This window comes from Dunckerocampus dactyliophorus, chromosome 1 (genome assembly GCF_027744805.1).
Source record: "Dunckerocampus dactyliophorus isolate RoL2022-P2 chromosome 1, RoL_Ddac_1.1, whole genome shotgun sequence".
Classification (NCBI taxonomy): Eukaryota; Metazoa; Chordata; class Actinopteri; order Syngnathiformes; family Syngnathidae; genus Dunckerocampus; species Dunckerocampus dactyliophorus.
This window is the reverse complement of record NC_072819.1, coordinates 36,593,293-36,618,448: the sequence shown is the minus strand read 5'-3', so window position 1 is coordinate 36,618,448 and position 25,156 is coordinate 36,593,293. Positions and strand designations below refer to the sequence as shown.

At 40.9% G+C, this 25,156-nt stretch overlaps 1 protein-coding gene across 1 annotated transcript in view; it reads left to right on the top strand.

Annotated features, from left to right (window-relative positions):
- Positions 1-25,156, top strand: part of LOC129180446 (dynein axonemal heavy chain 7-like) — a 32,778-nt gene that overhangs the window by 2,040 nt on the left and 5,582 nt on the right. The window contains exons 6-38 of the mRNA XM_054774938.1: positions 273-392; positions 1,704-1,860; positions 1,951-2,123; positions 2,199-2,351; positions 2,437-2,676; positions 3,650-3,895; positions 3,993-4,112; positions 5,360-5,469; positions 5,579-5,762; positions 5,871-6,011; positions 6,104-6,187; positions 6,299-6,487; positions 6,604-6,723; positions 6,824-7,012; positions 7,090-7,241; positions 7,331-7,469; positions 7,578-7,744; positions 7,844-8,099; positions 8,188-8,454; positions 8,662-8,840; positions 9,017-9,209; positions 9,326-9,487; positions 9,711-9,905; positions 10,039-10,172; positions 13,460-13,622; positions 13,716-13,796; positions 13,892-14,068; positions 14,145-14,276; positions 14,382-14,471; positions 14,652-14,792; positions 16,410-16,651; positions 16,726-16,873; positions 18,862-19,007. Coding sequence (XP_054630913.1) covers positions 273-392; positions 1,704-1,860; positions 1,951-2,123; positions 2,199-2,351; positions 2,437-2,676; positions 3,650-3,895; positions 3,993-4,112; positions 5,360-5,469; positions 5,579-5,762; positions 5,871-6,011; positions 6,104-6,187; positions 6,299-6,487; positions 6,604-6,723; positions 6,824-7,012; positions 7,090-7,241; positions 7,331-7,469; positions 7,578-7,744; positions 7,844-8,099; positions 8,188-8,454; positions 8,662-8,840; positions 9,017-9,209; positions 9,326-9,487; positions 9,711-9,905; positions 10,039-10,172; positions 13,460-13,622; positions 13,716-13,796; positions 13,892-14,068; positions 14,145-14,276; positions 14,382-14,471; positions 14,652-14,792; positions 16,410-16,651; positions 16,726-16,873; positions 18,862-19,007 — 5,390 coding nt within the window. The remainder of the gene's footprint in view (positions 1-272; positions 393-1,703; positions 1,861-1,950; positions 2,124-2,198; positions 2,352-2,436; positions 2,677-3,649; positions 3,896-3,992; positions 4,113-5,359; positions 5,470-5,578; positions 5,763-5,870; positions 6,012-6,103; positions 6,188-6,298; positions 6,488-6,603; positions 6,724-6,823; positions 7,013-7,089; positions 7,242-7,330; positions 7,470-7,577; positions 7,745-7,843; positions 8,100-8,187; positions 8,455-8,661; positions 8,841-9,016; positions 9,210-9,325; positions 9,488-9,710; positions 9,906-10,038; positions 10,173-13,459; positions 13,623-13,715; positions 13,797-13,891; positions 14,069-14,144; positions 14,277-14,381; positions 14,472-14,651; positions 14,793-16,409; positions 16,652-16,725; positions 16,874-18,861; positions 19,008-25,156) is intronic.

Here is a 25,156-nt window from a genome sequence, read left to right as displayed (position 1 = left end):
GTGGAAAATGTTTGGACATCCCTTGTGTAGGGTGTGTTTATTGTGGGCACTCCAAGGACCACATATGCCACATTAATCTGAATATTGATACAGTAATCTGGAATATTGATATGTCTCTTATGGATTTGCAAGTCACACTTTTTGTTTGCCTACTACATAGGGTATTCTTACACAGTTTACTTCTATTCATGAAAAGTTGGAGCAAAAAAGTGCTGCTTTTGTGTTTATATTGAGTATAGGTAGGAAATAATGGAAATTAGCTGTTTTGACAGGCCTATGCTGAAACGCCACGCAACCAGTGGGTCAAAGAGTGGCCCGGTCAGGTGGTGATTTGTACCTCACAAATGTTCTGGACCTTGGAAGTGCATGAAGCTATCAGGGGAGGAGCTCAGGTAAGGTTTTAAAGGAAAACTGCACTTAAAAAAAAGCCTATCCACAATCCTTATGTGAAACTTGAACATGTCTTTTTTCTTTGCATTCTAAAGCTATAAAACGGTTTATAAGACACGGTTAAGAATGCACTTAATGGGATGCAACTATTCCACCTATAAAGCCTTCTGAAAAAAAATTTGACCTGCATATTAACCAAGCTACAGCGACATTGTTATTATTAACATTGTTACACTGAAGAACTACATCACTGGTGTAGTGCCACACCACGCGTGCTAGTTACTAGGCGGCTAGCAACAAGCTTCACCACACACTTGCCCACAGCGTGTCGGATCCGCGCTCACAACGCATCAGGTCACCACCGAAAGATAACGCTACATATTGGAGATTCTGCCACTACTGCTATGTTTTTCTTTTTGAGTTTGGAAAAGTTAACACTCGTTGTAGGGTTTGTTTCTTTGTTGCAATGTGAAATCAATGAGCCCAGGAAGGAAGTTCCGGGAATGCTTAAAACGACCAATGTACGGCAAACTGTAAGTATTACATGTTATCATTTATCATTTATGAACATTTATCATTGTTATCATTACATGTTATTACATGTTATCATGAATGTGCCTGTTGCTCACTCACCTCACTTTCACCAGAGTGATCACCTTGAAATACCATAATTTCCGATGTGTAAGACACACGGTTGTTTAAGCCGCACCAACAAAATTTAGAGAGAAAAACAGATTTGTACATACAGTAAATAAGCTGCACTAGACTATAAGCCGCACACGTCCACGTCATGTCATGAAATGGCATATAGTGATATAGTGGCGTGCACAAGTCTGTGAGGACCAGGCAGGAGCCAATCATGAGCAATGAGAAAACTAACAACGAGCTTATCAATACCAGTACAAGTTAGAAAAAAAATTGTATTGGTACTGTATATTTCTTTCTTTTTGAGTGTTAAATTGCTGTGTGATGATTTTAGCCTTCTATCTAAGACGACACCGGGAGTCAGACTGTTATATTGAGTAATGACCTCCTGTGATTTCCAATCGGTTGCTCATTATGAGTTCCCTTATAGCTTGTGATTGGCTCTTGCCAAAGACGATTTCCTCACTGGCTCGTGAGCGGCACAGTATTTAAATGATTCTGTATGATGATTGTAGTTCTGAAGTAAAGGAGCTGTCACGAGATTAGAACATGTTCACTGCTGTATAAGCCGCAGGGTTCAAAGTTTTAAGAAAAACGTATCGGCTTATATACCGGATATTACAGTAGTGCTACAGTAGCAGCAAGTGTGACTTTGATGCCCTCTACAGGGTGTGAAAAACTACTACCAGCAACTCCAGAAACAGCTGAATGACATTGTGGGGCTGGTGAGAGGAAAACTGCCCAAACAAACACGTATTACTTTGGGAGCATTGGTGACAATTGATGTCCATGCCAGGGATGTAGTCATGGAGCTCATTGAACACGGTACCTCATGGCACAAAGTACAAAGTTTACTGTAAAATAGTTTATTTATCAACTACTCAATAAAATAGTATTTACATGCTTTCTTGACAGGTGTGATAAATGAAAGCGATTTCCGATGGCTTGCCCAGCTTCGTTACTACTGGAACAACGACAATGTTCGAGTTCGTATTATAAACTGTGATGTTAAGTATGCATACGAGTACCTGGGGAACTCTTTTCGTCTGGTCATCACTCCGCTGACTGACAGATGCTACAGAACTCTGGTAAAATAACAAAGTGACTTGATTGGCAAGAGTGCTTTGATATTCTGATAAATGTTTCTGTTCATGTCTTCCCAGATCGGTGCTTTTTTCCTCCACTTGGGTGGTGCACCCGAGGGTCCAGCTGGAACTGGAAAGACTGAAACCACCAAGGATCTAGCCAAAGCCTTAGCTGTGCAATGTGTGGTCTTCAACTGTTCCGATGGACTAGATTATCTTGCTATGGGCAAAGTAACATCACAGGGAAAATGTAACTTTATCCAATTACAATTTGTACATTTAACAAACCTCCTTGTGTTGTGGTGCTATTTATCAGTTTTTCAAAGGTTTGGCTTCATCTGGAGCATGGGCATGCTTTGATGAATTCAACCGCATTGAGCTTGAGGTCCTGTCTGTAGTGGCCCAGCAAGTACTCTGCATCCAGAGGGCCATCGAGATGAAGTTGGAGTACTTTGACTTTGAAGGAACCATGCTCAAACTCAATCCCAACTGTTTTGTGTCCATCACCATGAACCCTGGTTATGCAGGACGCTCTGAACTCCCTGACAACCTCAAGGTCTTTACACAATTAAAATACAGTGGAAACTCGGTTAGTGTATATACTGTATTTTGATCACAAGACATCCTTGTTAGCACCTTCTGAGCTTGCCACTACATGGGAACCGGAACCGAAAGTCAACTTTAAGTCACCGTATATGATGTCATCAGAGGTTGACTGTAGTTCTTCGCTAACAAACACAGTTACGCCACAAGTCTCAAAAATGTCAACATAAATTTTTATAATTGATCAATTATAGTTTTACATGCAATAAACAGTTGTAAATGCATATAAATGATGAATGAAAGGGATAAATGAATACTAAGGTTACTTTTGCCTTCACTGAAGATGTCATTGTTGACAAGGACACAATGTGGCAGCGTGTGTTTCTCACCTTTATCAAATGCTGGCACTTTTGGCTCCATTTTGGGCTATTGAGGTGTGATACACTATTGAATTTATTAAATAACTCATGGCAAAACACAAAGGTGGTGTCCGTGTTGATCTCACTGTCACATTGTGTCTTTTTTCACGACACATCTTCAGTGAAGGAAAAACATTGTCTTTTTTCACGACACATCTTCAGCGAAGGAAAAAGTAACCTTGAATGTTAATTTATCCCTTACATTCAGCACTTATATGTATTTATATGCATTTTGAATTGTTTTCTGCATGTAAAACTGTAAAATTGTGTTTTGTGTTCCAATTTTGGCATTCTGGAACAGTTTAATTATATTTACGCTATTTCTTTGGTGAAACATGAATTTGGCTAGCGTACATTTTGGTTAGCGTTGTAACTTATGTAACAGATTAATGATGCTAACCAAGGTTCCATTGTACACAAGAGCTATTTGATCACGTTTTATAATTTTTATTTTAATCCAAATTACGGACTTAAAAATTTGTTTTTGGCTTTAGAAGGTTATAAGATTATTTGATCGGTATTCCAGTTGTCTTAACTTAAATGTCTTCATTGTTTTGTGATCCTTAGGTGTTGTTTCGAACAGTGACCATGATGGTCCCCAATTATGCACTGATAGCAGAGATCTCTCTGTATTCATATGGATTCCTCAATGCCAAGCCTCTGTCAGTCAAGATTGCAATGACTTACAGGCTCTGTTCAGAGCAGCTCTCCTCACAGTTCCATTATGATTATGGCATGAGAGCTGTCAAAGCTGTACTTGTGGCTGCAGGAAACCTCAAGCTCAAGTATCCAGATGAGAATGAGGACATATTGGTATTTGTGCTAAGCTATGCAAGAAATTCTTCTGAAATGTGGTTTCAAATCCTTTGGTCTGTTTCTTGATGGTTTTTCTTCTGTTGATAACATCTAGCTTCTGAGGTCGATAAAGGATGTTAACGAGCCCAAGTTTCTCTCTCATGATATTCCACTATTCAATGGAATCACCAGCGATTTGTTCCCTGGCATCTCCCTCCCTGAGGCTGACTATGAGGTAAAATATGCCGCACCAAATAAGACACACTGTTCATATTTGTGGGGTTTGTATCCACTGCCGTAGATATTTTTTGTGTGGAGTTGTTGAATATTCAATTGCAAAGCTTTTGAATTTTTGACCTGACCTGGAACTCGTTTGCACAAGTAATTGGTGTTTCGTAGTGATGGAAATTTCGGCGCCTTTTAGACAGACATTTTTCTTTTGGCTCCCAAGTGGCTCCTCACATTTTTTTTGTTGTCTTAAATTATTACCAAATTATGTGTATTGTGTAAAATGAATTACTAATGTAAAAAATACATGGTATTAAATGTTTATTATTTAAAAGGATTTATTAAACTTCAATGAACAGCTACAAAAATACTGTATATTATAATATAATTTTATATTATAATGTTATATTATACAAAAACATAGGCCCAAGTCAATAGGCAAATTAGGTCAAAATAGGACAAATCTCTTCATGCAGATTTCTCACAAATAAATCGGTTCTAAGAGCACCACAGCGTGTTTAACCCCGCCCTTCCACCTGCTCAGTGTGGACACAGAGATGCTGCCACACATCTTGACCAATGATATTCGCCTTTAATAGAAAAAAAGATCAGGAAAAAAATTTGTTGGCTCCCAATTGGCTCCCAAAACGCAAACCGGCTCTTGTAATTTATTTCAAAGTGCCGGCTGTTAGAGCCGATTCGTTCGCGACTGACATATCACTAGTGTTTCATATTTGCAATTTTGTAATGTGCATCTCCAGTAGATGATGAAAGCTAGGCATATTGATTGTGCTATACAACGAGGGAAAGGCTTCTTGAGACGTCATCTGTACTTCTGTGAAGAAGGTGTCGGACGTTTCGCTCCTCATCCGAAGAGCTTCGTCAGCGAACTAACAAGTGCTGGTAGCCTAGGCCTTAAATACAGTAAGAGTGGGCGGAATTGGTGTGCCAATGCCCTCCTCCTATAACAGCAGCAGTAGAATAGTATTCCAATGGTCACCAGGAAATACACTGTCAATGCTAGCGTGCGTCTAATCTTATTCATGTTTGAGATTACTCATTTTCTGTTATTATGTCTGCTACATTGGGTAATACAAGGGTAAATGTGACTATAAGGGTGTTATTTCATGTCTACAGGGCTCTAATAATGGTAAAAAAAATGTTTTCTATGCTCTAACTACAAAAATATTCCATTTATTAATATTGAATCCTATTTCATCGAAATTATGTCTTTGCTTATTATGTCTTTGCCAGTTGTTTTTGGAGGCTGCAACAGAGTGCTGTACAAAACACAATGTACAGTCAACACAGATCTTCATAGAAAAGATGATCCAGACATATGAGATGATGATAGTCCGGCATGGGTATGTTCATTTGCTTGTACTGTAATGTTTAATGTTTTGGACTACAAAGTATTTTGCACAAGTACTTCTCAACACGACCCTGCATCAAGGTACACCTTTTCTGGTTCAGTTTCATGCTGGTGGGAGAGTCATTTTCAGGTAAGACCAAAGTACTTCATGTTCTAGCTGACACACTTATTCTGATGAACGAAAGAGGATACGGAGAGGAAGAAAAGGTCATCTTCAGGACTTTGAACCCAAAGTCCATCACCATGGGTCAGCTCTTTGGACAGTTTGATCTTGTTTCTCACGAGGTGAGCCTGTACCTCCCAACCTAATGTTCTCAAATTGTACCAAAGATCCTCTTTCAGAGGTCTTCTTGTCTGCTTCCCAGTGTTTTCTCATTTTTTGTTCATTGCTAGTGGACAGATGGGATTGTGGCCAACACATTTCGGGAGTATGCATCATCTGAAACGCCAGATCGTAAATGGGTGGTGTTTGATGGTCCCATTGATACACTATGGATTGAGAGTATGAACACTGTACTGGATGACAACAAAAAGGTACATCATACGGCATAAATTATATTTCGTTCTGTTTTGTGGTATTTGTTTTTTTATTGTTACCATCTATGTTATTTATCATCACACTACAGTTATGTCTAATGAGTGGAGAAATTATCCAGATGTCCAATCAGATGAGTCTGATTTTTGAAGCAATGGATCTGTCACAGGCCTCTGTAAGATTTGAGTAAAAATGTTTTTTTGTGGTTTACATTTTTGCTGTTTGTCAGTTTTAGCATTTACAGCAAAACTGAATAACTTACCTTCTTACTCTTTTGATATTGCAGCCGGCCACAGTCAGTCGATGTGGTATGATCTACATGGAACCATCTCAGTTGGGCTGGGAGCCTTTAGTGATCTCCTGGATGAACACACTTCCTGAGGTTCTGCAGAGTCCTAACAATAACAGCCTGCTGCAAGAACTCTTCTACTGGCTGATGCCACCTACCTTCAGGATTCTGCGTAAAAACTGCAGAGTAAGTAACAGTAGATCATGGACTCATTTAGACACAACAACCCAAAGACCAATGGAGTTTGCACCAATGTAAAAGCAAAACATAATTGAATGTTCATGAACATGCTTTTTTAACAGGAAGTTGTCCCAACAACTAACTGGAACACAACAGTATCATTATGTAGACTGTTTGAGATGCTGCTAACTGAACCCCTAGAGACGGAGACGGGAGATAAAATTATTCGCACTTGGATCATGGTACGATTAGGATAAAAATGATTAGTAAATGTTCTTTATACTTTCCCTGAGCATCATATTTGCTTCACACCAATGCCATTTGTCTTTTTTCTGACTGCAGGCAGCCTTTACCTTTTCGTTGGTGTGGTCAGTGGGTGGCAGCTGTGATTCAAACAGCCGGGAGAAGTTTAGCGAGTTCTTCAGGGATATTGTGTCTGGAAAAATAGGGGAACATCCAGTTCCTGATGTTGTGGGGAAATGGGAATGCCCAGTAGATGAGAAAGGCTTGGTGTATGACTATTTCTATGAGGTAGCACTGGCTTACATCAGTCAGAGGTTTTTGTCCTGGGTACAAATATCTCAATGCTAATCCAATATCCTGTTCAGTTTAAAGGAAAAGGAAAATGGGTTCACTGGAATGATGCCATCAAAAATGTCAGCCTGGGAGACAAAAACACCAAAGTGCAGGATATCATTGTTCCCACCATAGACTCAGTTCGCTACACCTACCTAATGGACATTTGCATCACCAATGGCGTGTTAGTATCCTAATGGAGTGACATAAATCGTGGTCTAGCTGAATGAGGTCAGATGTATGAATTTGGAGGAATTCTGTTCTTCTGCCCAGGCCTTTGCTGTTGGCTGGCCCTACTGGCACTGGAAAGTCTGTGTATGTGATGGAGATGTTGATGAACAGTCTGGACAATGACCTATTTTTACCCCTTATAGTCAATTTTTCGGCCCGCACCACTGCCAACCAAACACAGGTCAACATGTGGCATATATATTTTAGGATGTGGAAATCCAAGCATACCAAAATGATCTGTTTTTGTTATTGTACTGTACATTTATCATGCGACCTTGGCATTTTTCAGAACATCATCATGGCCAAATTAGATAAGAGACGGAAGGGTGTGTTTGGCCCCCCCGTGGGAAAAAAATATGTCATATTTATAGATGATGTGAATATGCCAGCACTGGAACAGTTTGGAGCTCAGCCTCCCGTGGAGCTTCTTCGACAGTTTATGGATCACAAAAAGTGGTATGAGCTACACTGTTAGCTGTTGGATATACTGTATATAGAACATTAAATAGAAGATGATAGAATGTAATGCCTGACTAATCCTTTGTCTTCTGGCAGGTATGACCTGAAAGATACTTCTGGCATCAAATTAGTTGACATCCAGCTTATCTCAGCCATGGGTCCTCCTGGTGGAGGAAGGAATGCTGTGACATCCCGTTTCCTGCGTCACTTCAACATTTTTAGCATCAATTCTTTTAGTGATGAGACTATGGTTCGCATCTTTTCCATCATGGTGGCGTTCTATCTCAAAAACAATGACTTTCCGCCGGAATATTTCACTATCGGCAGCCAAATAGTGACAGCCACCATGGAAGTGAGTCCTCCAGATTTGACAAATACTCTCATATTCCCATGTCAATAAAATATTGACTTTGTATAACATGACAAATCCCTTCACAAAGGTTTACAAGAAAGCCATGGAGAACTTGCTTCCGACGCCAGCCAAGTCTCACTACACTTTTAACCTGCGGGACTTCTCTCGTGTTATCCAAGGCTGCCTGCTTTTGAAAAGCAAATCTCTGGAGAACAAACGCACTATGATTCGCTTGTTTGTCCATGAGGTCTTCCGCGTCTTCTATGACCGTCTGGTGGATGATAAGGATCGAGCATGGTTCTATCAGCTGATGAACACCATCCTCAAAGATCACTTCAAGGAAGCCTTTAACCAAGTGTTTGATCACCTGAAACAAGGCAGTAAAGTATGTTGACTCATCTTTTTCCTGTGCTGATTGTAGATATTCTTATGGCCAAGACGCGTGTCTTGTGTCTTGCTGCTTGACGTCAGAATTTGTGATTTTGTTTCACATTATTTCTAAGATACTCTTTACTCTTGAGTTGAAATGAAATATTAATTTGGCATCAACTTATTATCTCAGTTGGTGGAGCAAGACCTGCAGATTCTACTGTTTGGAGACTATATGAACCCTGACATGGAGCCTGAAGAGCGCCTGTATGCTGAAGTGCCTTCCGTAGAGAGCTTTGCTGAGGTGGTGGAGGCATGTCTTGTTGAATATAACCAGATGAACAAGAGCCGCATGAATCTTGTCATTTTCCGGTAAATCACTACTGGAATATAGAGTCAATTACTGTAAACAAAAAATATATGCATTACAGTAAAGTCAAATTGCTGGGTTAATATTGTTCTGAAGAAGTAAAGGATGTTAGAATTAATGCACAACTTGTATTTATGTAGCAATCTGCTAAAAATGAAATAAATTGTGTTCGACGTAGCTATGTCTTGGAGCACCTGTCCCGCATAAGCCGTGTGTTGAAGCAGCCAGGAGGGAACGCTCTGCTCGTAGGAGTGGGAGGCAGTGGACGCCAGTCCATCACTCGATTGGCCACATTCATTGCCCAGATGACGCTCTTCCAGCCTGAGATCTCAAAGTGCTACGGCATGGTTGAGTGGAGAGATGACCTCAAGGTCAGCTTTATGGTTTAGGACACACGTCTGTGTCTCAATACAGTGTTATGTCATTTTGTTATAAGGTGCCTGAGTGTGATGTAATACATTTTCCCCATGTTTTCCTGATAATGCAGAAACTGCTCAAGAATGCTGGGGTGAAAGGTCAAAGAATAGTTTTTTTGCTCACTGATACCCAGATCAAAGACGAAGCTTTTCTAGAAGATATAAACAGTGTCCTGAACACAGGAGAAGTGCCCAATATGTTTGCCATGGATGAGAAACAGGAAATCATTGAGGTATGACACTAATATAATAATGTCTAAATGTATACAACTCAGTTGTTAGACAATCTTGAATCTCCCAGCATGAAACAAATAATCTTGTCCCCATTAAAAATGATATCCTTTTACTCCATCCATCCTAATAGTCCATCACATATATGAAGTCACAGTGTATCCACATGTCATTTCTATTTTTACAATTATATGCTGTAATTAAGTTCTCTCTTCCTCTTTGCAGACAGTACGCCCCATTGCCCAAGCAAAGAATAGGAGTGTAGAATTGAGCTCTTTGACTCTGTTCTCCTTCTTCGTGGCACGCTGCAAGCAGAACCTTCACATCGTAGTGGCCTTCAGTCCGATTGGTGAAGCCTTTCGTAATCGTCTGCGGCAATTTCCTTCTCTTATTAACTGTTGCACCATTAATTGGTTCCAGGTACAAAATATCCACAATCAATTCTACACTCTGCTTAATGTAAAATAACAATATCAAATAAGTCAAAAGACTTTTCCTTGTCAGCAGTATGAAGCTGCATGCTCCTGTTGTAATTTTATCTGTGTCCTTACAGCCATGGCCAGAGGAGGCTCTAGAGCGGGTAGCCAACTCTTTCCTGCAGCCGCTAGGGATGAAAGAGAATGAGCAGAAGGAAGTCGTACCAATCTGCAAAACCTTTCACACCTCTGCCAGCCAGCTTTCACAGAGGTATGGTTGATACAAAGTGAAATTTTTTTCCAAAGAAAATCATGGTTTGGTTGGGTTTAGTTTATTTGAACGTGAAGGTTACAATGGAATACATCTCATGAATCATTCTTTCACAGTTCCACATGTCCAAAAGGAGTAGGCAGGGTCGGACTGGGACCAAAAAAAGGCCCTCGACTTTTTCCCCAAATAGGCCCACCCACCAACCGGGGCGCACCGAGGCTTGCCGGGGGGGGGGGGGAATAATTGAAAACCCACACATACTATTTTTTTCAGTATTCCTACATTTTGTAGCTTCATTCTCCAATAACTTTTTTTTCTCTTTTAATTTCTGCCATCCACCTTCTTCTTTGCGTTTTGTGCTCACCATTTCCAAAACACTTGTGTCCTCTTTGTTGGCTTTTTGACAGAATGTAGGCCTATGTTTGATTGACAAATGATCGTTACAGCGCCATCTGCTGGTAGGCCTAGGTGCTCGACTGTTAGACAGTGCCGGTCGACGGAAAAAAAAAAAAAAAAGACCAATTATCGGCCATAGACTGGACGGCCGTTGTGGACTTTTCCAGAACTCACAGATTACCAGTCCGTCGCTGGTAGTAGGAAGAAGCAAAGCTTATTTAATCCTACCCCCCATCTATTCCATATCTTGTACAACACCTGTTGTTCACTTCCTGCATTCCATGTCATGTTTTCTGTGATAATCAGAATAATAATACATAATAACTAACAGTAAGAAGACAAAATAAACTGTATATATATATATATATATATATATATATATATATATATATATATATATATATATATATATATATATATAGTTATTTTATATATATATATATATATATAATAAATATAAATAAAAAAAACTAAACTTAAAAAAAACCCGAACCTGACAGAACATCATTGTGATGATCAAGACTCTTCTGCCTTGTATTTAGTAAACACCAACTGCTTGTATTGTTTTTTGATTTTGCTCATCTCTGTACATTGTTTGAATTCCTTACTCTATCCCAGGGGTCGGGAACCTTTTTGGCTAAGAGAGCCATGAAAGCCACATATTTTAAAATGTATTTCCGTGAGAGCCATATCATATTTTTTAACACCGAATACGACCAAATGTGTGTATACAGTATTTAAGGAATACTAGCAATTTTAGAATATCAGTCTCTGAATGTATTCTTTGTAATAATGTTGTTATATTGAAGCTAACCAATAATAAATAACTTTTTACCATTAATGCAACTTCTGGTGCTGCATGGTTTTGTGACCTACTCCGTATCTTTCTTTCTTTTCCTTTTTCATCAAAAGGGTTGTCTCTTCACAATTAGCTAGCTGACTATTTGATTAAAGAAGGTTTGATTAAAGGAGGGACAACCCCAATAATAATCAAGTTTTGGTGTCTGACACGGAAAACATGGGAAGGACAGCTGGCATTGCGCTAGAAAAAAAAATGGATGGGTTAAAATGCATTACAATGCATATTTTGAATTTTGTAATGTTTCTGTTTCTGTAATGTTTTACTTTAAAATGTCAGGAAAACAAATTAAAATAAACACATTTTATGGTGTTAAGAAATGTCTGAGAGCCAGATGCAGTCATCAAAAGAGCCACAACTGGCTCCCGAGCCATAGGTTCCCTACCCCTGCTCTATCCGTTCCATAATGTAATTCCACACACGGAAATTCTGTGGGTTTTCAGCGTAGTTCTCGCGTATAAATGTTTTAAGTTTAATTTTCCTCTAAGATCATATTTCTCCTCTCTGATTGAAAAATACTGTATCAGGTTTTTGGGTAACGAGTTATTATTAACTTTTGGCATTATTCTGGCGGTTTGAAAGAATACTAAATCTGCAAGTTTTAATATCTGTGATTTTAAAAATAAAGGGTTTGTATGTTGTCTATACTTGGCATTATGAATGATCCTCACCGATCTTTTTTGCAGTACAGTGAGTGTGTGAAGATTGCTTTTGTAATTATTACCCCATATCTCCACACAATACATTAAATATGGTAATACTAAGGAACAGTACAAAGTGTGGAGTGATTTTTGGTCAAGAACATATTTTTCTTTATTCAATATTGAGATATTTCTCGCCACCTTTTTTTGTATATATTTAATATGAGATTTCTAACTAATTTTTTCGTCTAATATGACCCCCAGGAATTTATATTCTTCCACTTTTTCAATGTCCACTCCTTTAATTTGTATTTGGTCGTACATCTCCCTTCTGCTATTTCCAAATAGCATTATTTTAGTTTAACTTAAGTTCAAGGATAATCTGTTCCTGCCAAACCATGATTTTAATATAACCATGTGAATTTAAGTGAGTTAATTTGGTATATCTTAACAACATCAACAATTCTGTAATTTTATTCCACTCTTTGCTCTCCGTTACATGGTGTTTACTTTAGTATTGTATTGGGAAAAATTATTTGTGTATGCAGCTTGTACTTAGTTCATTGTAACTTAGTTTATTGTATTAGTTTATTGTATTGCTCACATTGTACCGAGTAACCTGAACCTGGGTTCTGTGGTCATCATGACACTTTTTTTCTTTGTCATCTATAGTACCATTGTAAAGTGTCCAAAATCCATGAAATTCACCCACATCTCATGTGTCCTTACAAATTATTTGTTTGAACATCGATGGCATACTGTAGATCGTGTGGGACTTGTTCACTGTTTCAGAGGAAGACATTTAATGTGCCAGTTGCACCAAATATTCTGCAAACATACCACAATGAAGAAAAAAAACATTGAGCTTAAACACATGAATCCTTGTCAGTTCCCTGGAATGCCAGCGTTGGCTACGACGCCTGGGGCTTGTTCCTATCGCCGCTGCATTTGAAAAGTGCAAAAGGTTTGCCAGAGACAACCCGAGGGTTACAGCGAAAGCTGTGATTTCATCATGGAAATGATGGCGCTGGATGACCAGCCCTTTATCATCATTGAAGATAGTGTTTTGTCGGCTAGTAAACCACTTGGATCCACGGTTTGTACTTCCGAGCTGCCGCTGATTTAAAAAAAATATTTCCTATACTAGTGATGTCATGATATTTGGTTAGGAAAAAAATCTACAGGTACAGTTTCTCAAATCCCTCTTTGTTTGAGTTGTTCTTACCCCCAGGTGTGTACAAACTATAGTTAAATCAAAATTAAAAAATAATAGATATAAATACTATAGGTTATCCGCATCTGTCTTGAGAGGCAGGATGCAATCAGCATCGGTATCGGCCTCAAAAAAATATTTATCATGCATCTCTAACACACTGTTTATTTTTCTGCAGATTTCTCACTGAGCTTGGTCGGCATAATTATGTTACTCCGACATCCTATCTGGAGCTGATGGCAGCTTTCAGTCAGCTCCTCACGATGAAAAGAGACGCAGTCATGAAGGCAAAAAGGAGATACACAAACGGTCTAGAAAAACTAGCTTTTGCTGAATCTCAGGTATATACAGCACTTTGACGTGATTCTTTTTTGCATCAGAAAATTCCGATGTTCTCAGTTAACAAAACACATTTTCGCATTGTGTCGCTGAAGGTTGGCGAGATGAAAGTGGAGCTGGTGGAATTGCAGCCCAAACTAGAAGAGGCACAGATTGAAAATGACAGAATGATGAAGGTAAATACGGCAAGCGGCCTGACACGTATAACCTTCATTACATTGTAATGAAAAAGTCATCATAAATATACCACGTCCTATGTAATGATCAACAGGTGATAGCAGTGGAGTCTGTTGAGGTGGAAGCTACAAGTAAACTTGTGCGTGTGGAAGAGGAGGCCACAGCTATTCAAGCCGCTGAAGCTCAAGCACTGAAGGATGAGTGTGATAGTGAATTGGCTGAGGCCATCCCTGCCCTGGAGGAGGCAACTGCAGCCTTGAACACCTTAAAGGTGAGAACCATTGAAACATTTGCCTTGCGTGTCTTTGCTTTATAGTCATTTGAGTGAGTTACCTTATTCATTGCAGCCTGCTGACATCACCGTTGTGAAGTCCATGAAAAACCCTCCCTCAGGAGTGAAACTGGTGATGTCAGCTGTGTGCGTCATGATGGGAAAAACACCAGATAAGATTGCAGATCCTGCTGGGTCGGGAAAAAAGGTTTGTCTTGCTAAAAATTTATAATCAGAGAATGTTATTAAAAAAATAAATTTGAAAACAAATAATACAATGGAAAACACAGCAATGTTTTTCTTTCTTGTCTAGATATTTGACTACTGGGGTCCAAGCAAGAAGCTTTTGGGTGATATGAACTTTTTACGGGATCTTAAAGAATATGACAAAGACAATATTGCTGTGAGTGTAGGAAATCATCGTTCTCCCAGCATGAAACATCACAAAAACAAAATTAACATAACTAAAACGTTCCACACCTGTGCCAGTCAACAAAGTGATAGAATGATTAGAGAATTACACATTACAATATATTATGTATTAGAAATATAGCTGGATGACCGTCCTCTCTTCTTTTTACAGGAGGAAGCGATAGCAAAAATTCGTTCTACCTACATGACCGATCCTCAATTCAGCCCTGCTGCGGTGGCAAAAGCCTCCTCAGCAGCAGAGGGCCTATGCAAGTGGATCAAAGCAATGGAGTCATACGACAGGGTGGTGAAGGTATGGTATTGATATCATTTTGCTTTGTTCAAAAATGTACTTTATGTATAGCTCCACATTTATTAAAATCCTGGTAAACCTTCAAACAGCTAAAATTATGTATGAAGCAAAAAATAGCCTGCTACCCAAAAACGTAATACAATTCTTCTCATCAGAGAGGAAAAATATGACCTTAGAAAAAATTTTACATTTACACACTCGCACAACGCAAAAAAATTTTGCATATCGGTATGTGAAATCTTTGGTGGCCGAGAAGTGCAAAACATGTTAACAAAAAGCAAACCAAATTACAATTGCACCAGCTGGAAAGGGAATGTACCAAATGCCAAAGTAATAGGAAGTGATAACGTTTGGACCAATCAGCTCCGGTGAGTTGGTACATTCCTTTTCCGGTTTATCTTTGTAGCCGAAAAGTGCATAACACAAACCCAAAAAGAAAAACAAATTACAATTACACCACCCGTAAGGGGATTGTACCCCTGTTATGACCTCATTAAAATATTTAATGGACTCCTGTATTATTTATCCCATCTACTCTTCAATGGTATGGTCACGGCTCCCGAGTCTCATTTGTTGTGCAGTAATAGTGTGCCACTTGCTGACCATAGGCTGAACAGGTGAACCTAACTTGCACATACAGTATTATGAACCACAGTGGTCACAGTGATTTGTTATACAAAAACAAAGAAATATGAGTACAAATATTTGTCAGTGTCCCACAAATACTGTACATTGTGAATTTCTAACCTGCTCCTCTCACTGTATTTCTGGATAGGTATGCCTGAACCAAATTCTTTAACATAACAAATTTTAAAACAAAGAAGTCCAAGCTTTCAATACTGTACACTTTGGGTGTTTTATAGTTACTGATAAAGTCAAATATTTTAATGAGAGTATAACAGGGGTACAATCCTCTTCCGGCTGTTATAATTTGTTTGGCTTTTTGTTTTGTGTTTTGCACTTCTCGGCTACAAAGATAAACTGGAAAAGGAACGTATCAACTCCCTCCGTTATCACTTCCTATAACTCTGGGATTTGGTACATTCCCTTTCCGGCTGGTTTAATTTTAACTTGGTTTGCTTTCTGTTAACGTGTTTTGCACTTCTCGGCCACCGTAAGAATCAAATTGTGGAACGGTTTGAGTAAATAACTCAAACAATGCTCTAATATGACCCATTTCAAGAAACAGTACAAACAGTTGATGTTTACAAAGTATAAGGAAGAAGAATCCTGAACCACAGGGAAATACTATGCTATGCCATATGACAACTGCATTTTATGCATTTTACAGCAATTTGTTCATACAGATTTACAAACCTCAACTTCATTTACAGATTTACAAACCACAACTTCATTGTAAAACATTGTTGTATTGCTTTATCATTTTCTCGTGTTATTCAGAACTGGCAAAGGAACATTTTGAGTAGGAAATGATGTGATAGCAATTGATGTGAAACGAAAAGGGATAGGATTAAAAAGCTTTGCTTCTTCCTACTCCTTTTGGACATGTGGAATTGTGAATTGTGTATACCAAAGTAAAACCCTTAATGAATGATGAAATAAATAAAACCATTACCATTACCATAGCTCCACTTATACTCACCTGCGTGCTTTTAGATCGTGGCTCCCAAAAAGGCCAAACAGGCTGAGGCCCAGGAGACCCTGGCTTCTGCCATGGCTGAGCTAGCAGAGAAGAGAGCCAAGCTGAAGGAGGTTGAGGACCGTTTGGCTGACCTGAAAAGAACGTCTGAGGAAAAGACAGCAGAGAAAGCCAAACTGGAAGCTCAAAGAGATTTGTGTCAAAGAAAGTTGGAGCGAGCTGAGAAACTCATTGGTGGTCTCGGTGGAGAGAAAACTCGGTAATGAATAGCACCATTTTTTTTCTTTTACAAGAATCACAAGGATTGCCACTGAGTAAAAATCTTATTCTCAGATGGTCCAAAGCTGCTGATGATCTACAAAACACATATGACAACCTGACTGGAGATGTCCTTATCTCTGCTGGTGTTATGGCCTATCTGGGCGCTTTTACGGCCAGCTTTAGACAGGACTGCACCAGCCAGTGGATCAAGCTATGTCAAGTAAGGCCTTGTCCACACGGGAACATGCCTGTGATTTTTTTCCCTCTGAGACCAGTTGAAAAATTGCTAGAATTAGCATTTTGCACATTTGGATCTTAATGAGTTTTTAAGTAGAGCTACAATATGCAAAAGCAAGAAGGGGGAGTGAGACAAAAAGCTTTGAAAAAATAATTTATTGAAAACAATTAAACTGAAATAGGCTGTTTGTCAGCTGATCAAAAGTTTAAGACCATTGCTCAAAAAATAAAAAAAAACTCTCCAAACCAGAACTAAAAATGTTCTCAGTAGGACTCAGTAATGAGTAGCTCCACCGATCTTGTTAATCACTTCAAAAATTTGTTTGGGCATGCTTGATGCAAGTGTTTCCAGGAGGCTGGTGGGAACATTGCTCCAAGTGGTGAAGATGGCTTCACGAAAAGCATCAACTGTCTGGAACTGATGGCCATTTTTATAAACTTCCCTTGCCATCCATCCCCAAATGTTCGCTATGAGATTTAAATCAGGGGAACATGCAGGATGGTCCAAAAGAGTGATGTTATTCTCCCTGAAGAAGTCCTTGGTCAAGCGAGCATTGTGAACTGCAGCGTTGTCCTGTTGAAAAACCCAGCTGTTACCACACAGACGAGGGCCCTCAGTCAGGAGGGATGCCCGCTGCAACATCTGCACATAAACAGGTGCCGTTTGACGACCCTGCACCACCTGAAGCTCCAGTGTTCCACTGAATGAATAAGCACCCCAGATCATGATGGACCCCCCTCCACTGTGCCGGGTAGAAAACATCTCAGGTGGGATCTTTTTGTCATGCCAGTAACCTTGGAAGTCATCTGGACTGTCAAGGTTACATTTTTTCTCATCCAAGAGTAAAACTTTTTTCCACCTTTCAATGTCCCATGTTTGATGCTCTCTGGCAAAGTCTAAACGGTAAGTTTTGTGGCGTTGAAGGAGACGAGGTCTTTGAATTCGTTTTTTCTTTTTTAAACCCTTTTTCCGCAGACGCCGTCTGTTGGTTATTGCGCTGCAGTCCGCACCAATAAGGGCCTTGATTTGGGTCGAAAACCGCCCTGTGTCTTGATGGACAGCCAATCAGATCCAGGTCAGCGCAGGTGTGATTTTTTTGTCTACCACTTGACTTTTTTGTTCCATAATGCTCAGGATCTTTCAAAAAATTTAGAATGACTGATTGACTGCGCCCAACATCAGCAGCAATGGCACGCTGCGAGAGGCCTTGCTTATGCACCTCGACAATCCGACCACGTTCAAAAAGAGAAAGCTTCTTAGCTTTAGCCATCAGGAGGGCATGACACTTTGAATACCTGTCAGAAAATGAACATTTTGAGCAGATTTTGGCTTTTATAGCCTGTGGTCTTAAACTTTTGATCAGGTGATAAACAACCTATTTTTTGTCTAAATTACAAGTTCCAAATGTTTTTTGTCTCACTCCCCCTTCTTGCTTTTGCATATTGTAGCTCTACTTAAAACCTCATTAAGATCCAAATGTGCAAAATGCAAATTCTAGCAATTTTTCAACTGGTCTTAAGATTTTGATGAGGAGCGTATGTCCGTCGTCTTCTGCTTTTCAAGACTTACGAAAAGTGAAATTACTTCTGCGAGTCTTTACGGAGTATAAGACAACAAAATATGAGAATGTCGACTGGGGTGAGTCATGTCCGTGGTGGCGACGAGGCAGTGGTGAGTCGGTAATGTCATCATTTTTGTATTGGCTGTATACATCGCCACGACAAGCCGGCGTTCTCAGATTTAAAAAAAATACCGTTTGAAGTCACCCAGAACGCCATTCCCATGTGGATGAAAGGCTGAAACAATAAAATGCTTTCCTTTAAAATACTTTCCTTTAAAATACTTTTGACCTGAAAACGTTCCCGTGTGGATAGCCCCTAAGATTCCTTTATAAACATGCAAAATCATTTTTTTTCATATTTGATATTTGTACGATCTCACCTTTTTTTCATCTGCCCTGGCATGTCTAGACTAGGAACATTCCATCATCAGATGACTTCTCTCTCAGTAAGACCCTGGGAGATCCTATTAAGATTAGGGCGTGGAACATTGCTGGCCTCCCAACTGACTCCTTCTCTATAGACAATGGCGTCATTACCAGTCATTCACGTCGATGGTGAGTCCCTTATACAAAACTGTGTGTTTTCTATGCTTGTGTGGGTTTTCCTCTCAGTCTAAAACAGTGGTACCACAGGTAATAACGGCCCACCGATATTATTGGCCTGATATTGGCATAAAAATGTCAATATGGGTATTGGGTTTTTTCCCTATAATGAAAACAGATTTTACAATTTTTTTATACAGGCCCATGGGCTCCTGTATTTTCCGGCGTGCTGATGATGACCTCTTCAAACCACATCTGAAGCATGTAAACAACAGTGCTTGACTGCAGTAACAAGCTAGCGTGCTCCTTACTAGCATTTGGTCTGTGGTGTCTCCTTCGTATATTAAACTTGGGATTTGCAATGACCGCAAAGCGTTATGCGAGGCGGAACCAAGACTTCTTGCTTCAGTACTTCCAATTCCCGGGGCGAAAGCCATCCATCAAGTGTATCGCACTGGATAACCAGCCTTTTTCTATCGCGCAAGACACCGGATCGCTGAGCCACGCCTTGCCATGTCCAATTGCAAGTATTTCTCAAGTGTTTGCTTACAAGGTTGTTTACAGCCACGTCAAGAGGCTAAGTGCTCATGGTTTATAACAGATATGTATTAATTCCACGACAGGAGATATGTGATGCTACACATGTCGGTATCGTTCGATATCGGAATCGGAAGTTAGGAGTTGGACAATATCGGCATATTGGATAGCAGCAAAAAAGCCCATATCGGATATCCCTAATGCCTAGAAAAAAAATATATACAAGATATAAAAGTGCTACATACCTAAAGCTTTGTCTTTTAATACAAAGCTTTGTGTTATTTTTGGTTGTTGGTGTCAACATTTCAGCCTTTTCCATTTTGCCTTTGGCGCTATTTTTACAATTTTCACAGGTTTTTTTTACATTTAATTTTGTTTCTGCAGTGATACAATGTCAAATAAGCCACGAGCCGTGGATGGCCCTTTAGCTGTACTTTGGCCACCCCTACTTTGTTGGAGTCGGGCTTGTTGGCTTCGACTCTACAAGCAAACTACAACTCTGCTTGTTGGCTCAGTGTCGTGGCCGAGCGACAGTGGTGGAGAAGAGAGAGACTGGTCAACACGTTACAATAGTCAGCCCTAATGTGCCACAGCTCGAAGATTTTTTTGGAAGTTACATTTGTGCCTTAATTTTGAGGTAGCAAAGGCAGATTTTGAGCCATATTAACATGCAATAACTACAGTTGTGTGCTCAGGCACATCGCTGCAGGAGGGAACCGCCTGATGCCACCCCAGAGAGCCAACCCTTCAACCTGCGAGGGAGCAAATCAAATGGCCCAAGATGAGCGACAAGGAATGGTACCAACTTGACCAGGATCTCGACAAAATACTAGAAGCAACAGTAGAAAGGAAAACTGAGCAGAAAGTAAACACTCTTGCAACAATAACGTACAACCTGGTAAGGGAGCTTTTTGCAATTGAGGGGAAGAAGGTCAACACCAAGGCTGCTCCACTGTTTGATGGGAGAAATCAAGGCACTCACCAAGCAATTCAGAAGAACCTCATCTGATGAAAAGGAAGGTATTAAGGATCTGACAAGCGAACTCCGGGTACACCTCTGCAGACTCTGAAGAGCTGAAAACACCTGGAAGAAGAGGAAGGAAAGGGAGAACAAAAAAATCACATGTCATCAATGACCCCTTCCAATTCACTAGATTTCTGCTGGGTGAAGCAACACCTGGAAGGCTGACTAACCACAGAGAAAATCTGGAGACCTTTCTGAGGGAGACCCACAATGACTGCTCCAGAACCCAGGCCTTGAATGCCAACCCAAACATCAACAACACAACCCCCCCGTAAAAAGAGCTCAACATCAGTGAACCCTGATGGAAGGAAGTCGATGAGGTAGTGAAGAAGACCAGAAAAGGATCTGCCCTCAGCCCAAGCCATGTATCCTAATAATAATAATACATTTTATTTGTTAGCGCCTTTCAAAACAACCAAAGTCACCTTAATAATCACAATAGAGCATAGAGAGGAATAAGCAGTTTTCAACAGGTGTGTTTTAAGTTGTGATTTAAAAATATTAACAGAGTCCAGTAGACAAATGTCTAGTGGCAGAGTGTTCCAAAGTCTTGAGTGCTGAGCAGCTGAAAGCCCGAGCACCAAATGTAGTCATCTTGAAAGGAGTAGTCCCTGGGGGTGCCAGATTATGGAGTGTTGGTAATAATTCTGGCAGTGCAGTTTTGAATAAGCTGAAGTTGATGGGTGAGTTTCAGTGAAAGACCTGTGAGAAGGTCATGACAGTAATAAAGGCGAGAGGTGACCAAAGCATTAATGAGAATTTCTGCAGAGTGCTGGGAAAGAGAGGGTCAAAGTTGGGAGATGTTGCAAAGATGGAAAAACGCTGTATGTGAAATATTATTAATGTGGGATTTGAATGATAGTGTGCTGTCAAGGATGACTCTGAGGCTCTTGACTTGAGAAACAGTCGGAACTAAACAGCTATTGATTTCAATATTGAGGGAATGGGCCTCTGAGAGCATTGACGAGCCTACAAGAAGAACTTCACTTTTATTGCCATTGTGTTGAAGAATATTCGTGTACATCCAGTTAGTAATGGCCTGGAGACAGTCTGTAAGGGCAGCAGGAGGTGAAGTTGAGGGCTTGGTTGCAAGATAGATTTGAGTGTCATCAGCGTAACAATGAAAACAAATGCCAAAACAACTAAAAATACTGCCAAGGGGAAGAAGATAAATTATAAAAAGTAGGGGACCACGGACTGAACCTTGAGGGACACCGTAAATGTTTGGTGAGCATGAAGATTTAACATTATGACTTTGAATAAATAGCTAACAGTTGAACATGTAAGAATTGAACAACTGTAGAGCTGTGCCAGAGACCTCAATGCAGGCTAAACGATCCAGGAGGACAGTGTGAGATATTGTGTCAAAAGCTGCGCTAAGGCTGAGGAGCATGAGAATGGAGAGAAGGCCAGAGTCTGCCGCAAGGAGGTGGTCATTGGTGATATGGATGAGAGCGGTTTCAGTACTGTGCTTGGGCCGAAAACCTGATTGGAAGGGCTCAAACAGATTGTTTATCAGTAGATTATCCTGCAGTTGTGCGGCTACTATATGCTGAAGTATCTTAGAAATGAACGGAAGGTTTGAGATGGGTCGGTCGTTATTAAGAACAAGGGGATCCAGATCAGGTTTTTTGAGTATTGAAACTGAGACGGTTTTGAGAGGAGAAGGAATAGTGCCAGTTGACAACGTGGTGGGAACAATTTTTCAGCGACTGCTGTGGCCTGCAGGAGTAGCTGTGAGAGATACTGTCAATGGATATGGGAGAGGAAGAAGGGGAAGGTGGCAGGCAGGATGTAAACAGTCAGCCATGTGGTTGAGTGAGTGTAGCAAGTTTACTGTTAAAATTTGGCCTCCCAAAGTCTTGGGATGGAGGCCGTCAGATTTAATAATGGATTTTCTGGCCCAAAAAAGTAAAAATTGTCAATGTAGTTAAAGGAGAAAGTGTTAGTGGTGGACTGGAGCCACATGTGAAGGATATGCCTGAATATACCTTAACCGCAGTTATGAGGTGAGAGAGGGCCTTTGGTGAAGATGGATTTGCCGGTAATGCAAAGGAACTGAAAGAGTTTATTCAACTGTGCTGTGATTTCCGACTGTTGATGGAAGACGTCCATGCAGACTACGTGTATAACTATTCTGCGGCTGGAGGGTAGGAGAGATTGATTGAGAATGTCAGAAAGCTTTGAGTGGCTCCTGGAATGCAGTACGTTATGGCCTTAAAGAAGCAGATGTTCTGAACATGGAGTCCCCAACTATCAGAGTGGTTGGAGGAAAGAGAGGACGAGAAGATGTAGCTGAAGATGGGATAGAGGGCGATGACGGAGTTATGAGGAGTGGCGAAACAGCAACTGGAGGGGCAGAAGCGGAGGAAGCAGGGCAGCGCCGCAAGGCCAGAGTGACGTTCGGGATAGAGAGGCGGCGAGAAGCTTGGGCCCAGGTTAGCTGGAGTGGAGGTGGACTTGGGTTTACCCCCCTTCTTGATCTGGACGCAGGCGGTGCCGGGAAGGACAGCAGGAGTAGGATCTGCCAGATCAGAAATGGCGTCCAGCATTGGCGGAGATGCACTTTTGATGGAGAAAGCGGGAGAGGCTTGATGAGTGGTTGCTTCGGACTGTGGAGATGGAGGACAGAAGGTGATTGTGTCCATTTGAAGTTCAGCCTCACCGATACTGGACAGTGTGGAAATATATTGCTTCATGTTCATGGATTTTTTTCTAAGAGGATTGAACAGGTGGCGCAGCTGGAAGGAGAGGTGAGTGTGGCCATGGTGGCTGTAGTGGCTGAAAAACAGAGTGGGCAGAGGGCCAGTACAGTGCTAAAAGTGCACGGTTCAGTTTATTGCATGCAGCGGTGGAGTAATTATGATGAGGAACTGGGACTTACACACAGGCGCCCCAATACGGACTCCACAGTGGTCAAAAGGCATAGCGTTAGCAACCAGAAGTAGCGACAGAGCAAAAAAAAAAGCAGCGAGACATACAGACAGGGGCCCAGAAAAAGGGCTCACTGAAGAGAATACTCTTGTGTGATTAGGGCAAGAAAAAAACGTTGAATCCCAGGAGATGGGCTAGCCAGCCACAGCATCGGCACTTTCTTGCCGTATGCCGTAAATTATGCTGATTGTCATACAACGTATATAAGAAATTCCCAAAATTCATTTGGAGACCGTGGAAACTGTTTCTGAGAATCTGGAGACAGGGCACCATTCAGTCATGCTGGAAGAAGGCAGAGGGCTATTTTGTGCCAAAAGAAGATAACTCCTCAACCACTGACCAATTCAGAACTATCTCACTGCAAAGTTAGAACGTAAAATCTTCTTTTCTGTGTTGGCCAAGAGGATGACCTCCTACATGACAGAGAATAAATCGGCATTGACGCCACTGTCCAGAAAGATGGAATCCCAGTATTCTCTGGATGCCAGGAAAACACTGTACTTCTCAGTCAGATGATCCGAAACACCAAGCCCAATAAGGGCAACTTGGCTGTTGTCTTGGTGGACTTGGCCAATGCCAACGGATTAATCCCTCACGCCCTCACCATGCAGCATTGGACCACTACCACGTCCCTCAGCACATCAAAGAACTCATCACCAGCTACTTTGGCAGAATCCAGCTTAAATTCCAGACACGCAATTTTAAAGCTCAGTGGAAAGGGCTGGAAAAGGGTATCATAACTGGCTGCACAATCTCCCCCATCCTCGTCATCATGGGAATGAACCTCCTGATAACAGTTGTGGAGAAAGAAGCTCAGGATCCAAAAATGTTGTCAGGCAGCCCCAATAAGAGAATACATGGACACCCTCACCGTGATAATTACAACCCATGTGGAGGTGAGGTGCGTGCTAATTGTTCTGGACCACATGGAATCATGGGCCAGAATGAAGTTTAAGTCAAAGAAATCCAGGGGTATGGTCATTAGAAATGGGAAACTAACCAACAGGTTCAAGCAAAGTGATTCCATCGAAAGAGGAGAATCCAATAAAGTGCCTCAGAGTGATTTGATGATTCACTTTCTGACAGGAACAACATTGCCAGCGCAGAAAAGCAAACAGAGGAATGGCTCTGGAGGATGGAAAAACCAGGGCTCGCAGCAAAGTTTAATGCATGGCTTACCAACATGGACTGCTGCCAAGACTCATGTGGATGCTGATCATGTATGAAGTTCCAAAACAAGCGTAGAAGGAATGGAGAGGAAGATCAGTAAGTACCTCTGGAAGTGGTTGGGAATTGCTCCAAGCTTACCACAGTAGGACTCTACATAAGATCATGGCAGCTACAACTTTCCACTTCTGTCTGTGGTGCAAGAATTTAAGGTAGCAAAGTGTAGAGTTGTAATGACATACAGAGACTCCCAACATGAGAAAGTCAGACATGCAGGTGTCATTACAAGAGCAGGACGCAAGTGGGCAGCTTGCTCATCTATTGTACAAGCTGGAAGTGTACGGAAGCTTCGTGGAACAGTGGAGGAAGGTAGGAACCAGTGGCAGAAAAGCCATGATACAGGAAGAGGTACGGAACCTGGAGGAGGAAAGACAGAGGACAAGGGCTGTGGAGCTAGCTTCCCAAGGGGCCTCCACCAGAGGAAGATCATCTGGGCAGA